Here is a 15,262-nt window from a genome sequence, read left to right on the forward strand (position 1 = left end):
ACTTCAAGCTCTACCACAAAGCTCTCTTTGTCCTTTAGCTCCATCCGGTTTTCTGTATTCCAGTGCCATATCCTGCATTAGCTACCCCTGAGTGCTAGACAGCTCTTCCTGCAACTCCTCACATCAGCAGTTTTTTGCAGGAGCTCATTCTTGGTAATAACAACCCATTCAGGTAATCTTGATTCCACAGGCAGGAATATGTCTACATGGAGAACATCTTCAGGAAAAAACACAGCTGGGTACAGAGCACAAGCTCAGTGCCTAAGAGGTTGGACTGCACAGGGCGTTGCACGGCAGCAAGTGAGCTGCCCCTGCTTCATCTGCTGTTCATGATTCACAGACCACAGGTCATCAGAAAAACAAACTTTGATGAAATTACCAATGTTAAAAGCTCATACGTTGATGTGTGCCAATTGACAGAAGTTGAAATAGATGTGGCTCTTTTTTTTTTAAAGTAAAATTAACTGTTTCATTTTTTGCCACACCTGTGTAAAGCTGAAATTAGTTTTCTTGGTTATACACTTAATTTAATATCCTTTAAAAAAAGTAGATTGTTATCCTCTTCACTTCTGAAAGAGAAGTACTAATGAATGCCCCTTCAGGCCTCAAGCAATTTAAGATTCTTCACAGTTACTTGGAACTGTGACAAAGTAAGTGTCCAGGTAAAAATTCTGTCTATTTCATGAAGATTTTAGAATCCCAGGTAAAAGAGCCCACTCATTTTTAAGACACTATTTTGTAATAAAGACTACATCCCAGTGATTAAACAAAGAAACTAAACAGAAAAAAATAAAACCCAGCTAGAAAAGCACTGCACATCCCCAGTAGATCAGGTAGCACATACTTCATATGACAGACGCAAGTGAAGCATCAGATGCCTGTATCTATTACTGCAGTGAAGGAACGGGATCAACTTCAACTGCAATTAATCTCAGCGATCACTGATGGACAGTGCCAGCCTGCCAAAACCATTTTAAAGTATTAACATTTTGGCAGCTCACCCCAGCACAGATGTAACAGCTCACCAGTCTCTGCCACTGACAGCCAACAAATTAGCTCATTACAGCTTCAGCTTTTCACAGGTACCAGGTCTTAACTGCAGCATCTGCACCCACCATTTGCCACTGTATTAACGTCCTTACAGAAGTGTAACCTTGTATGAGGCTTCTATTAATAGTCTTGTATGTAAGAATGGAAACATTCATCCCTTCTTTCATTTAAAAGGACAACTGGAATTAAGCTGACTGCACTTCTCATACTCCTAAGATATTTGCATGGTAATAGGAATATATACTAGAATTATATTAAAACAAGGATAAACAGCATTCCAACTTAATCTTCATACAGTCCCATTACATTTTGTACCATCTTGGTGGAAACAAGCAGAACAAGAGAGGGAAGGTAATCAAATGCAGAAATTTCAAATTTAAATACCTATTCTGAGTTGCCTGAGAGCAAGAAGCTAAAGAGCCAACATTTCTTCCTTAATATCTGTCCTGGCATGGTGGGGAGGTGTCTATGTTTGAAAGATTATAGCATGAGAAAACACAGCTTCAACATTGTTCTCAAGCAAAACTAAATCTGCCCTCTCCAGAATCTTCCCCCTCATAGCCTGACATTCCATTTACAAAAGTAATTAATAGATTTTGAAACCAGTACTACAAAGTTATTAGAAAAACTCTTGTTCATCTTAAGAGAGGAGAAGCTTATACAAGATAACAGAAATTAATAGAAGAGTGAGTTCTTCATTTGGTTCTGCCAGCATCTAAATGTCACAACCTTAAAACAATTTTTTAAGACATCTATGAGACAAATGCTTCCATGATTTAGTATTGCACAGTTCTTAAAATTTTGAGTCATGTTTCTGTGTATGGGAGAAAAAAGCTTCACACTTCTAAAACTGTGCATGGCCAAAGACCACCCAGACCTAGGAGCCAAAGTTAGACATAAATTTATAACTGTTGAAATTCTTCAACTACATAACATTGCACAAACCAATAGGAATTTTATTTACAATATGAATTTTTCATTTAAAAACAATAATAAATAAATCAGGCAGACTTTGCATACAAATCCTATCTTTAGCAGGTTAGGCACTCTGTCCCACACCAGAATATTTTAACACAATCAAGAAAGCAAAACCACATTAATAAACAAATCTGAGGCTGAATCTTCAAAGGTGAGCTCCCACACTACGATGAAAATTCTGAAAGGAGCCTAACTTTGCCTTTTCCTCAGTGTACAATGTGTGCACAGTTTAACTGCTTGGGGTACAGCTGCACCACCAGGGTCTGGTTTCTTTAGCTCCACATACAAAGATCATCCTGTTCCAAAAAAAAAAGCTTCACTGCTCCTCAGTCTCACAGATAACACTGCCATTCTGCAAGAAGCAGAATCATTACAACACTGGCTCTTTGGGCTTACATTCAGCGTGTTGTTTCCTGCTCCTTACTACCACTGCTGCCAGCTGCCAGAGACACTTTAAACTCAATCACTCAGAAATTGTACTGTGCAATGAATTGTGTGAACATCCTTAATGTGTGATTTCCAAGAACTCCCTTCAAAATACATGTATTTTTCAACAACAAAAACTCAAAAAAACCAGCCAAAAAACCCCCAACCAATAGCCATCTCCAACAAAGCACACAGGCTATCTCATTAGCTGGCAAACCTGGGAAAAGTATTTCTAATTGAGGGTAAAGAGATATTTTCAGCCCTGTGATTTATAGCCTTCCATTCTACATCTTGAGTAAAGCATTTGTCAAGAGCAACTGATATCAAGACACTGAAGTACTCAGGCTTTAATTAAAAACACTGGGAAATGAACCATATATTCAACTATTCAGTCACCCAGGCTAGGATCTAAACAAGTCCTTCCTGTCTTCAGCTTTGCAGAACATGCCCTAGCTGTTGCTCATGCCTACAGTAAGAAAGAATATAAAAAAGCACATGACACAGTAAATTCTCTCCCATCTTAATAATTTGGCTATTATTTACTTGAATTTTTAACTCTGTTCTGTGCTGTAGTCAAGGGATTGGAGCCTATATACCATTCCTAAGAATGAAGAGGCCTTTCAAAGAAATGACGAGATGTTCAGTGTCCCTGGTCTTCTGTTTATCTGGAACAGCTCTGGGAAAATTCTGACTCCTCAAAGCAGTCACCACTGCAGCATGCCAAACTAGCTTGAAGGATCCCAGCCACTGTCAGCAAAACCACAACAAACCAGCTTTAGATAATTCAAACAAAATCTTTTGGATGAGTATAAGGAATTTTGTTTCACATACATTCAGTACTTAGCAAGGGGTGGGAGGGGAGAAGGAATAGGCCATGTGTCATCTCTTCTTTGGAGAAAACACAAAAAGTGTTCCAAGAGAGAAATATTTGTTGCCCTAATGAGACATATTGAAGAAACACTCTTTTTTTTACATTAATTTTATTATACAAGTCACCCTTCACCGTTCTTTCTTTTCTTCATTTCCCCAAGGGAAAACAGCCTTTTGGCGTGAAAAATAATCTGGTCAAAACAAGGCTTAATTTTCCAAACCAGTTTTAGCTGCACATACTGGAGGTTTGGATTCTTTTTAACATAACTCTCTTAGGTAATTACGTTAACTTAAAATGCATGCAGTCAAAGACAAAAGAATATATTCACCAGAAGTGCTCAGAATACTGAATTGTTCTTGACTTAAAATTAATTCCTTTTAAGTGACTTAAAAGGAAAATGAACAGTTCTACCAGGTCAAACCAGGTCTTTAAAAACCCAAACCAACAAAAGCAAAGCTTTTAAAATGGGACACAGACTCCCTGTAAGAAATACTAATGCTGAAGTTCCATACAAATGCATCTGGAGGAATTCTTCCAGCTGTGTGGGCTACCTGCTGCTTGATATTATTGACCAAAACACTTTTCTTATTCTACTTCTGCTCAGTTCAAATTGTAAAAATGCTATTTGGTTAGTTACAAAGGTTTACTTCAGTGGCACCTCTCCTCCTTTTGTCTCTGCTCAGTACTGCTTGTCACAAGTCCCTGTAGGAGATCAGGTTAAGTCGCATGGCACTCCAAGGTGTGGCAGATGGACCTCAGCCACAATCCAACAGCCAGCTGCTTGGGAAAGCAGGAAAGGCACAGAGGCTCTGAAAACACCTGAGTGGATTTCAAATAGAAGCACTTAACACAAAAACCCCTTACATACTTTCACAGCTTCCTTTATTACATTAGAAGATGCTTTAGCAAATTAAAGCAACCTCCTCAGTTCCCCTGCACTGCATCTAACAGGAGAGAAAAGACAGAAATAGGCATTTTCTCTTTCACTCTAAGCCTAGATTTCAGATGCCATGCTTTTGTAAATTATAAACACAGATTTATTACGAAGTACATTTACGTGTATTTGGAGGCTAGCTTTACCACAGGCAAAACAGAAAGGAGGAGAAAAAAAAATCCACAGGACTGAGGCTCATTATTATACATTGCCTATCAGATGATACTAGACAGAAACACTTGAAATTGTGTACTGTCAAACAATTCCATAAATGTGAGAGTTTCTGCATTCTAATTAACTTTTTTTTTCTATCTGCTTTGTATTATACATGTAGCATAATATAGTCCTGAAAAAGTTAAGACATTTCTGTTTGGGTTATGCAGAACATGTTTTACTCCCATTTAAAAGAAAATTAGTTCTGAACCAAAGAAATTCATGTGATCACACAGTTGAAAAAATTGAAAAGGGTACATTTCCTACAAATTACATCATTACCCCTTAGCAGAACTGCAAAAATGCATCTATGAAATAACCAGTCTAAGACTACACTTCAGATATTTCAGTAAGTTACTGCACTCAGTTAAGACAACAATGCTGCTTTAGGACAGCAACTAAAATTGAGGCGCCAGAAAATTGTTTTAATTGACACAAAATTTTTCTACATTCTCTTTTCCCAGTTAGTTCCTCTTGAACAAAGCATGCCATCATGGTAGAAGGTTTAGATGGCTAAGAATGTTAACAATAACAGAGTTAGGCTTTGTTATTCCACAAACAGCAAAAGCCAGTCAAATGCTGCTACAATTAATTTACTCCAGTTCTGAGGACTGTAACTTCACATAATCTCATGAAGGTGATGTGGACAAGCACTAGATCCCACTGCCTGAGCTTTCACTAAAGCTAGCAACCAGGACACAAACAGAACTCACCACACACCTCCAGGGTACCACCTGCTGTAAACACCAATTCTTTAGAAGTTACTCTGAGACTGTAAACAGAGCTCTGAGCCAGTGCCTTCCAAACTGACTCTGGCATAACTATAGGTAGTCCTGCCACATCTTTAGGATGAAAGGAGAAACACACCTAAGCCTGTTCTACTAAATCAACCAGCACATAAAGTGCATGTATCTCGTTACTCGTGAGAGAAGTCAGCACAAAATACACTGGAATTGGTGAACAACCAAGTCAGGCCATAACAAATAAACACTCTAAAACAGATTGGCTACTGATAAAAATATTTTAAGATATATGGTTAACAATTTGGTGGTCTTCACCAATCAAGTTTTTTTGTTTAATACTGCCTAAAGAATACTTCAGTCTATTCAACCAGTCCCTGCCAGTCATGCCAGAGACCAGGGTTCAATTCACCAGTGGGGAGACGATGCTTCCTTTGAGGGACATGGTTAATAGTGCACTTGGCAGAGCTGGGTTAACAGGTGAGCTTGATGATCTTAAACCCTAGCACCTTTTCTTCCTTCAGCATATTTGCAGGTTCTTGCATGCAGCTAGCTTTCCCTAGATTCCATGTTTAAAGAATCTCGGTCTCACTGATACATTAAAAAATGAACATATACCTAAGTAGGTTATGACCACGCCCAGCAAGGTGCAACAAGCACAACTGGAGTTTTTCACAAGGAGAAATACTTTTTATGATTCCTTCCAACTTCTTACATGGAATAAATGTATTTGGCAGCCAAAATCTTCAGTATTTCTGACGGCCTCAAAAGGCACCAAGGGGAGTCTAAGGCTCCAGGCAATACTTAGAACACATCAAGTCCATGCTAGCAATTTTAATGTTCAGCATTGGATCACCAGATAACCCAAGTTCCAAGTGGACTCAAAAATCCATGTAGTCCAATCTTCTGCTTGAAAGGATGGGTCAGTTATGAGATCACACCAGCATACTTGGGGCTTTGTCCAGTCTGCGCTTGAAAACCTGACATACTTTTAAGCTCTTTTCTTCCAAGCTATTTCTGCTGCACTGTAAATGGCTAATGGACAGCAGAGGTTGGCCACAGCTGGTTTACAACCACAGGGAAAAATTAGAATGTGTTGGTAATCAAGGATAATTTGACATCAAGTTTACCTAAGATGACCTTAACTATTTACGCCTGTATGTCAGTTATGCAAATGTCTTCTGTTGCTATAGGGGTTAACCATTATATATCCATCCTAGAAAATGTGGACTGCCAATTTCTGAAAAGCATGATCAGTGTGTTTTCCTCGGATCATGAAATGTTTTTATTAACTTATCACAACAGCCTCTTTTATACAGTTTGCTCTAAGAATTCCATCGCTTCTTTGCTTAAGTTCCATGTTGCACAATAATGAACTTAAGTTCAATAATTGTTCCAGATAGAGAAATATGTCTTGCTATTTGTACTCATCCCAAAACTAGGAGAAAACACGAGCATGTCCTGAATTGTAATTACACCTAGGTCAGTGAATATGCACTCAAAATAGAAGTGAAACATTGCATAATAGTGCCAACAACTTAAGAAACATCAAGGGCATCTGTGAAAAAGCTTCTGATAGTTATGTTAAAAGTGATGCAACATTGCTAGTTTAGCATGCATAATATTTTATTATTTGCAGAAGTGAAATGAAGTCAATGGAACACATTCAGCAGCCTCCTCACAAAAACAGAATTGGAGGAAGTAAGTGGAACCCTAAATCCTGCTGGTTCCATCTGCAGGCAGTGATGATGACAGATGATATGATGTAATGTAATGTGAGGATGTCCCACAAGGTGCACAAGATCATCAGCTCTAGCCTGCTCCTTAAAAAAAAGAAGCAGCAAGCAAAATATGGGTAACAAAGACACTCTCACAAAGCAATTCTCAACACTTAATCAATTTTTTTAAGTTTGTTGCACCTGAAGAGAGACAGTTAAGGAAAGCAAACAACACTTCAGGAAGGTTTTCTTCAACTGCTGAATAGAAACAACATTTGCAGGATATGACTTGAGTTTGTACTCGGTTCTAACCTTGGTTAGAAAATGAAACTGCTGTCAAAGCAAGGCTAATTGCAAGCAAAGTAACAACTCTCTTGGGAAACCTAAAGCCATCAGAATTGCTGGTTTATATCCACCCTCTACCTCCCAAAAATCAGCTGTGCAAATACATCTGTTCTGAAGCAGATACTTTTTATGCACCGATTTCCTTTCCAACTACAATATATAAGAGAAATATATTTGGCAGCTGTCTGGGACCAAAAGTACATTCAGGCCAGAATTATAAAAATTTCTTTTTCTCAGCTGTAATACGGAGCTCCCAAGCAGGGTAAAATCCTTTCATTAGCTATGTATGAAAACTCCAGAGACAAATTAACCACGTACTTATGCTCACAAATAGAGTCAGCATGGGAAATACTGATATATCTCACAAGTCTTCCTAGGCTGCATTATGATAAAAGAATAATGCAGGAGTTAAAGGTAGGTTTATGCAGAAATCAATCCTACCATGTTTCAGAGCACATGTGAACTTGACTTAAAGAGATCTCGTCTAGAAATTCAAATTGTGAGATTCACTGAACCTCTTTGTCTAGTTTAAGATTGTGCAACACCAAGGAAGCAATTCATAGGGACTTTACCATTTGTCAAGGCTCAGTTTTGGCTCTTAATTCTGACCATCTGACACAGTGTGGCTATAAAGCTCAATGCAAAGATTATTACCTAACGGACCACAGTCAATTGCTGACATTTTATTTAAGTTTACTTATGCTCAGATGATGTTTTTAACTGCAAACTCAACTAAAACCACAAGGTGGGAAAGTCAGGATAGAGAATTCTTGTTTTACTTTATACTGCAGCTACTTTGTTTACCTGGACTAAGGCACAAGAACATGTTTGAAAAATCACACACATACAACCTAAATTCAAACCATCTTTGCCACTATTAGACTAGTAGTGCTTTTGGGAAAAATATTTGTGACTAAATGAAAATTTATGATTTATTACTCTTTCAAAACAACTGGTAACTGCGAAGTTGAACTTATGCATGCATCTCTGCTCAAGCTCAAGTCTGCCTGATAAATAAATTGAACTGACACTGCAGCACAGCTTCAATTTTTTTCTTAATTTAAACATGAGGAGTGTCAAATTCAACTGACTGCTCAGCTTGGCCTCCCATAAGCTCCTCGTTAGGCTATCAGCTGGCTATCTGGATGGGCATCCTGCTATTTGGAAGTTTTATGAGGAGGTAATTGATCCATTAGGAAACAGAATTTTTAGATTAAGGTTTGGTGTCTTGTACAAGTCCAACATATTCCTCTGTATCACTTTCTGCATGCAATCACATTCCTCTGTGTAGCAGCAAGAGCAGATCCCTCTTGGTCTGGTGCCCTGGAAACTCCAGTCCCCACCTCCTGCCACCTGGCCCCAAGGCAGCAGAGCAGAGCACGTACCCCACCAGCTCATTGTCAGGAGTTGCTTTCCCCTCTGGCCTGGGCTGTAACTCATTTCCTGCAGCTGCAAACGCTGTCAGGCAGTCTCACAGGCAGCACGTTGGCTCTGAGCCACGGGTGGGGATCCTTTTTCCTTACACATGGCCTGTGCTTCACTTGCTTGCAGTCTCAAAACAGCAAATCCTCCCCTTCTACAGCCTCCCTGCTTGTGAGCAAACAACTGGTGCCAAACTCATGCTTCTTTTCTTCTACTGCAAACTTCTTCAATTATTCAAACTGGATTCCCATTTTGCTCGACCAAATTCTCCTGCTGCTATGCAGAGCTTCCTCTTCCTACACTGAATAGTATTTAGACTCAACATGAAACACTCCATTTCCCAAGCATAACTTTCAAAGCTCTCAGTCACACACAAGACTTTCACCTTTACTCTCTCTCTGCTTCTCTTTTCATTGAAAACTGGTATTCTGAATAGTATTCAGTTGTGTCAGAGCAAGCTTACTTAATGCAACAAATTCAAGACTGTGTTTTAGCCCATTCTGTAGCCTCAGCTATAAAATATCTCTCTCTTCTGGGGAAATATCTCTAGGGTCACCCACACAATTTTTGACTTCCTTAATTCCTGAAGAGAGGGTCCCTACAGCATATTCAGGAAGAGCTCTGATACCTGCCCTACATCAGTTCTTCCCATCTTGCAGGTGTAGAAAATGGCTTACTACACAGCAATTTGAACAAATTTGTCAACCTTTGTCTTGCAAAGCCATTTGATCTGCCTTACTACATTAGATTCTTTGAGAGAGACTACATTTGGAAAAAGAAGACTGCTGAAATAACATTTCTCTGTTTATGGCTGCAGTCAGGACAGTATCCTCAGAGGAAAAGCAAAAGCCAGTATTCAGTATGTGAGTGGTATGTGGCTTGGCACCATGTTACTAAGACATCATCTACCTCTCAGGTTTGAACAAAACCTGTACAGATCCTTGGATTACACAGTGGTATAATACAAGCAGACACTGTACCTTCAGGTAGACAAAAGACTTTTGTTTTGAAACAAACAGATGAACCATCGTTGTTTGCCAACAAACATGAATTGGCAGTTAAACACGGTCTCCCCCAAAATCTCTTAAGTTAAAGGAGACATAAATGTAAGCCTCATGAGCAAAGGCTTGTTGCAGCCTTTGTAGGTCTCCAAACAGTAGCTCCTGCAGAAGGGACATGATGAACTATCACAAATTCTTCAGAAGTACCCACAAATTTGGGAAAGACAGCAAACTTGGGATCTAAACAGGCAAGACATTCACAAACAATTTGAAATAGCTGCCAATTTTTCTGAGCTTGCACATTCAATTTCATTACACTGAATCCTGTCCCCTGCCCTTTACCCAAAGCCCTGTGGCAGTGTAAATGCCCTGCAAACAAAAGAAAGAGAACTGCGCATGTAAGAAAAGATGTACCATAGAATGAAAAGAATCCCATGTTAAAAAAGAGAGAAGCACCAAATAAAACAACAGGAACAATCTTTCTCCCCCACACCCAAAAACATGTGGGAAATCATTGCAAAAAAAATGTTGCCTTATGCATTACTTGTGAAAAACATGTTCTTCCAGAGCTAGTGATTTATTTTTTGTAGACTGCACCAACTGTTATTCAGCCTCTTCACTACCCACTTGTTTCTCTTTTCCCCCTGTTATAAAAGGATTTTTTAAAAAATGTGTTCATCTGTAAACTGCACATCAAATTGATTAAATGACCCAAATAACGTACAAAAATAGATTTGATATCCAGCAGAGCAAGCAAGAGGTCAGGAACCCACAATTAACTCTCCCCCTAAGTTACTATTCATCAGTGAATGTCTTTTCTGTGCAATGCTTTCCTCATACTCTTAATAAAGTGTTTATTACCTTAACTTCTAAAAAATTTTAGAGCTTGAAGGTATTGTAAATGTGTGTTTTTTTAATCCATTCATACTGATTAGATGCTTTAGATAATACACATTCTTAGAGGAGAAGTAACACCTACACTGGTAGGCAATTGATGAGGGTCATTTTTGGGGCTGTCTTTTAACATGAGAATAAAACAACATTACCTTTCATGGCTGACAAGATAATGTGTGGACAGAGAAGGAATGACCAAGATCAGCTGGTAGAACTAGGCTTCACTGAACGTACCTTCTGCTTTAATAATTTTGCATATTTTCCTACTATGGATAATAATTTCAGATTATTTAAGGCATTAACATTTCTGCACTCAGTGATGAAATGTGGTTTGACACACTCTAAGAACCAGCTGCCAATTACAAGAGGTTTGCCATTTCAAAACTTTGAAGCTCATTTCACCTCTGATATGCTGTGGCTTTCCAATCTTTTGTGGGCAAGTGGTGCTACTGATAAACACTATTGAATAGATCAAAATTGTAGGGCCCATAGATACTGAAAGGAGTGAAAAACACTTCAGCAAGCCATCTGTATAGGCTAAGCACTCTACATCCAAGCAGCCAACCCCACCACTTCTGATGGTGATCACTCCCTTCTCTCCCCTGAAATACATAAACCCTCTCCTTCCCTCAGCCTCTCCCAACAGCTTGGCATGTCAGATATGCAAAACTTAGAGACTCATGTCTTAGTCCATGAACTGCACAGAATTATTCTGACTTGATGCTCACACTGTAAGCCTCACAGGATGTGTATTTTCAGACCTCAAAATCCTAATTTGTTGAATCTCACAAAAACTCTGAAAGTTATACTGACTTATTGTCAAAAAAGGAAAAGAAAATCTGTATTAAAAAGACTAAAGGCTCAGAATGAAGTACTAGAAATCTATGAAGTATGTGAAAAATTATCTGCCCAAGAACATGGACTGACATACATTATGTAAGTCACTCATGCATTCTTTGTTAGAGGATTTGGTTTGTTTTGTTTTTTAGGAATTCATACCTCAATCAATACCCACAATGAACAATTCTGAGAAGATAATTTAATTGTTTTTCCATTCTTCTGATTAGCATATTCCCTGATGCTTTTTTTAATCAAATGCAGCACTTGAGAATGAATAATTGGTTTGTGGGATTGTCTGAGGTACTTTTCGCTATGGGGGGAAAAATAAAATCAAAGCACTTCAATAGTTTTGCCTAATTTTTGTAATCCCTCAGTGAAATGAACACTATCAACCTCTTTCAAGCAACAGAAAGATGAGGTAGAGACGAAAGTGAAACAAATCCAGTACTTTTATGTACCTTTTCTACCCTTTTTTTTCCCCTCCCCAGACTATGTAACATTATATAATAGCTTGGATGTTCAAGACATTTCACACTGACTTCAGTCACACACAGGGAAACTTTACAAATTAAACATCAATCTCCTAAAGCCTGACACCCAGCAATGTGGGAATAAACAATTAGCAGCTGCTTCTTATCAGTTAGGATTAGGATGGCATACCACAACATCCCGCAGGAAGCCTGTGGCAGGGACAGAAGGCACTTCTGAGGCTGCATTCAACCCTGCAAATTATGCTCATTCTAGCAATGGCTTTCTCTTCTTCTTCAGTGTCCGTGATTAATATAATTAATTAATGCTCTTTACTTCAAAGTACCACGTTAAACAGAGTAAAGTATCTTTGAAAAGCTATGCCCCATTGTCCCCAAACAAATGCTAAAGAAAAAAAAAAAGCAATACGAGTCGTGTCTGCCAGTTTGATTAATAGAAGTAACTTCTCAAACACAAAACCAGCTCTGTCTGTCTCTCAGGATTCTGAAAGGCTTAATGTGTTTCATATAATATATATTGTCCAGTACAATCTGCCTCTCCTAATAAAATTCTCTGCATTCAAAAGTGAAGTCCCTTAGCTCCAAAGGAAATTGGGATTTATCAATTCTGTGAGTGTTGTTAAAAAAATACTGATTTCACCCCTAGTCCAAGAAGAAAAGTTTTAGTGTTACCCAACTACGTTTTCCAATTTTACCATCAGAACATCTGCAAGCTTTCCCTATCGAAATTATTACAGGACACAAAACAACAAAAGACTACTACAAATATACAGCTCAATCCTTCAAATTCCCCCCAGCCCCTAATCACCCAGCTTTCAGGAAGTTCCTGCTGTGCCTGCCCCAAATGTAAGAAACACAGACTCATTCCTGTTTTAGTCAAGCATATTTATACAGTGTCTTAAAATAACATGGGAAAAATTGTAATAGCTGGAATGGACGGAATAATTGAAAAAATTGTGGTTATAGTTATGAAAAACTTTCCAAAACCAGAATTTTGTGTTTTGGAAGACACATTTTCCCCAACATCACTTTGCTAATCTTGTTACCTGCAATAACAAACTTTTTGAAATGCATCTTTTTCCTTACCATGTGATGAAATGAACTATTTTTCTGGGTTTTTCCCCTCCTTTTCTTTTTCATAAGTTCACATTTCTTTCTGTTCAAAGTCTGCTACCTCAGGTAATTGCGAATGCAGCAAGCAAGCATTTTCTCTACTAACAATCTACTCTGTGAGCCTGGGTAGTTTACAGAGTCAAAGGATTATAGCACACTAAAAACATAAAACCTTTCAAAAAATCATCAGATTTTTCTTGCACCCTTCAGGGGAATAGTTTTTCATGCATCTGAAAAAAACCCAAGGTAAGATTTCAGAGATGCTCTGGGAAAAAGGGATGAGTGTGCCAGTGCTACTCTGAAAAGCTCAGTTAAGTAAAATACAGAAGTCCAAATGAACAATTCCTGTGCCAGGGCATATGGATGGGTGTATTTACCTTTTCCATCGCTGAACCTGATGTTGTCATGACTTCTTACTGCAGGGTTTCTCAGGAACCATTGATAATCCATGCTGGAGATTTTCTTCCCTCTCCACTTTCAGCACTTGTCAGGTACAGATTTTCCTATCGCTGCAGCTTGATCTGATTTGATATATAACTCTTCACCAAGATATAATTTGCTTAAACCTCTTCCCTATCTTCAGCCACATTTTCCCTTAATCCTGAGAACTGCTTATTCTTGGAACAAACAGCATGGTTGCTGAGAACCAGACAGTGAAGGAGCCACTGCACCAAAGCTGCCATTTGCACAGTACTCTCCATTACCCAAAACCCAAGCTGCTGATGACTAGACTTCGTGTCCATCCCTCCTTACCTTTGTGGTTGAAAATGCCCTCCATCTCCATACTGCTGCGGGAGTGGGCGATGCAGAGGGACCCGCAGGGCACCAGGCCCTCTGCAGCCGGGGATCGATCTGTGGTTCGCACCAGACACCAGTCAGGCTTGTCATGGGGCCTCTCCAGGACCTCCACAGTCTGCCCACGGCGGATTGTCAGCTCATTGCTGTTGCAGGCGGTGAAGTCGTGGATCACCACCGTCAGCTCGCACCCACCAGACAACTGTGAGGGGGAAACAAGGAGAAGCCAGATGAATGCTGGTTATCAAACCGTCCGTCACACACCGTTACCTATTTAGGACCCCGTCAGGATTTGTATGTTGGATGAGATAGCAGGCTTCTGGGACTTTCCACATCAAGAAGAGACCATTTCAAAATCAGGCAGTTATGGCGTTTTAGAACAGATTTCTAACTCTGCTTGTCTCTGCCTATTGTTCAAAGCACACTGGTTGTGACAGTGCTGGGCGGAGGATTTAAGCAGTTTTTCTTGCTAGACTGCTCCTTATCCCAAAAGCTGAAGTAGCAGTCGCTTCTGAATATATTTTATGTGTGATAATTAGAAAAAAAAAAGTCAGATATTACTAAATACAGTCACTCGTGAGCTTTGTTATCTTGCAAATTCAAGACAGAAGGAGGGAGTATTTTAAAATGAACTTACTGCCTTATTCCCATCCTACTCATAGTTTACACACACAGGTCACAAAATCATCCAGGACATACCATACACAATTATAAAAGTCAGCAAAAAGTTCTCCACATAACATTGCAGGATACTTAACTATTTAATAGAAAACTCACACGGGCTTACAACTTTGATATTTTTGTTGGTTCCCCAAATAAAACTGAACAAATTTGAATTAAAAGCATGCAAGCTTAGGGTTTTCCTCCCCCTCTTCAAAACACTTCATTAGAATAACTTTGCCTAAGCTTTAGTTTCCTCTCTTTGATTATTTCATCTGCTTTGATGTGAAATGAAAATTATTATCCAAACTTTGCAAAGTTCCCAAGATTGCTCAGTGCCAAAGCACCCATCCAACTTAAGCAAGCAGTCCTGGAATTCCTTCTTCCTTATGGCAACAGCATTCCAGTCCACTCCAGTTTTTCATGTGTATTTCTATAGGTCTGGCTGCTTCAGTGAAATATTCATACCAGATCTCAGCTGGTATTCAGCTGGTGAATTCAGTAATTTTGGACCAAACCAGTAAACTCCTTCAGCTCAGTGAGGTAATCCTGCAATGCCCTACACTGACAAAGGAGGACCAATACCCTGTGAGAGCTCCAGCTGCACCAAGTCTAGAATCAAGAGCCACACCAACACACTCCACAGCTCCTGCCAGGTTTCTTTTGACTGTTTCCTCCAGGCTTCCTCATGGCTGCCAACTGCATCCCATGAGCTTCAGAAAATGGAGATAAGAGACTGCATTGTTCCTTTTTTATTAGTTTTCATTACAAGCC

General features: G+C 39.2%; 1 protein-coding gene across 1 annotated transcript in view; it reads right to left on the reverse strand.

Annotated features, from left to right (window-relative positions):
- TRIO (trio Rho guanine nucleotide exchange factor) overlaps positions 1–15,262 on the reverse strand; it is a 245,667-nt gene that overhangs the window by 54,272 nt on the left and 176,133 nt on the right. Inside the window, exon 34 of the mRNA XM_085052129.1 lies at positions 13,787–14,030. Coding sequence (XP_084908255.1) covers positions 13,787–14,030 — 244 coding nt within the window. The remainder of the gene's footprint in view (positions 1–13,786; positions 14,031–15,262) is intronic.

The sequence above is a fragment of the Lichenostomus cassidix genome, chromosome 2 (assembly GCF_008360975.1).
Source record: "Lichenostomus cassidix isolate B80296 chromosome 2, HeHo_3.0, whole genome shotgun sequence".
Classification (NCBI taxonomy): Eukaryota; Metazoa; Chordata; class Aves; order Passeriformes; family Meliphagidae; genus Lichenostomus; species Lichenostomus cassidix.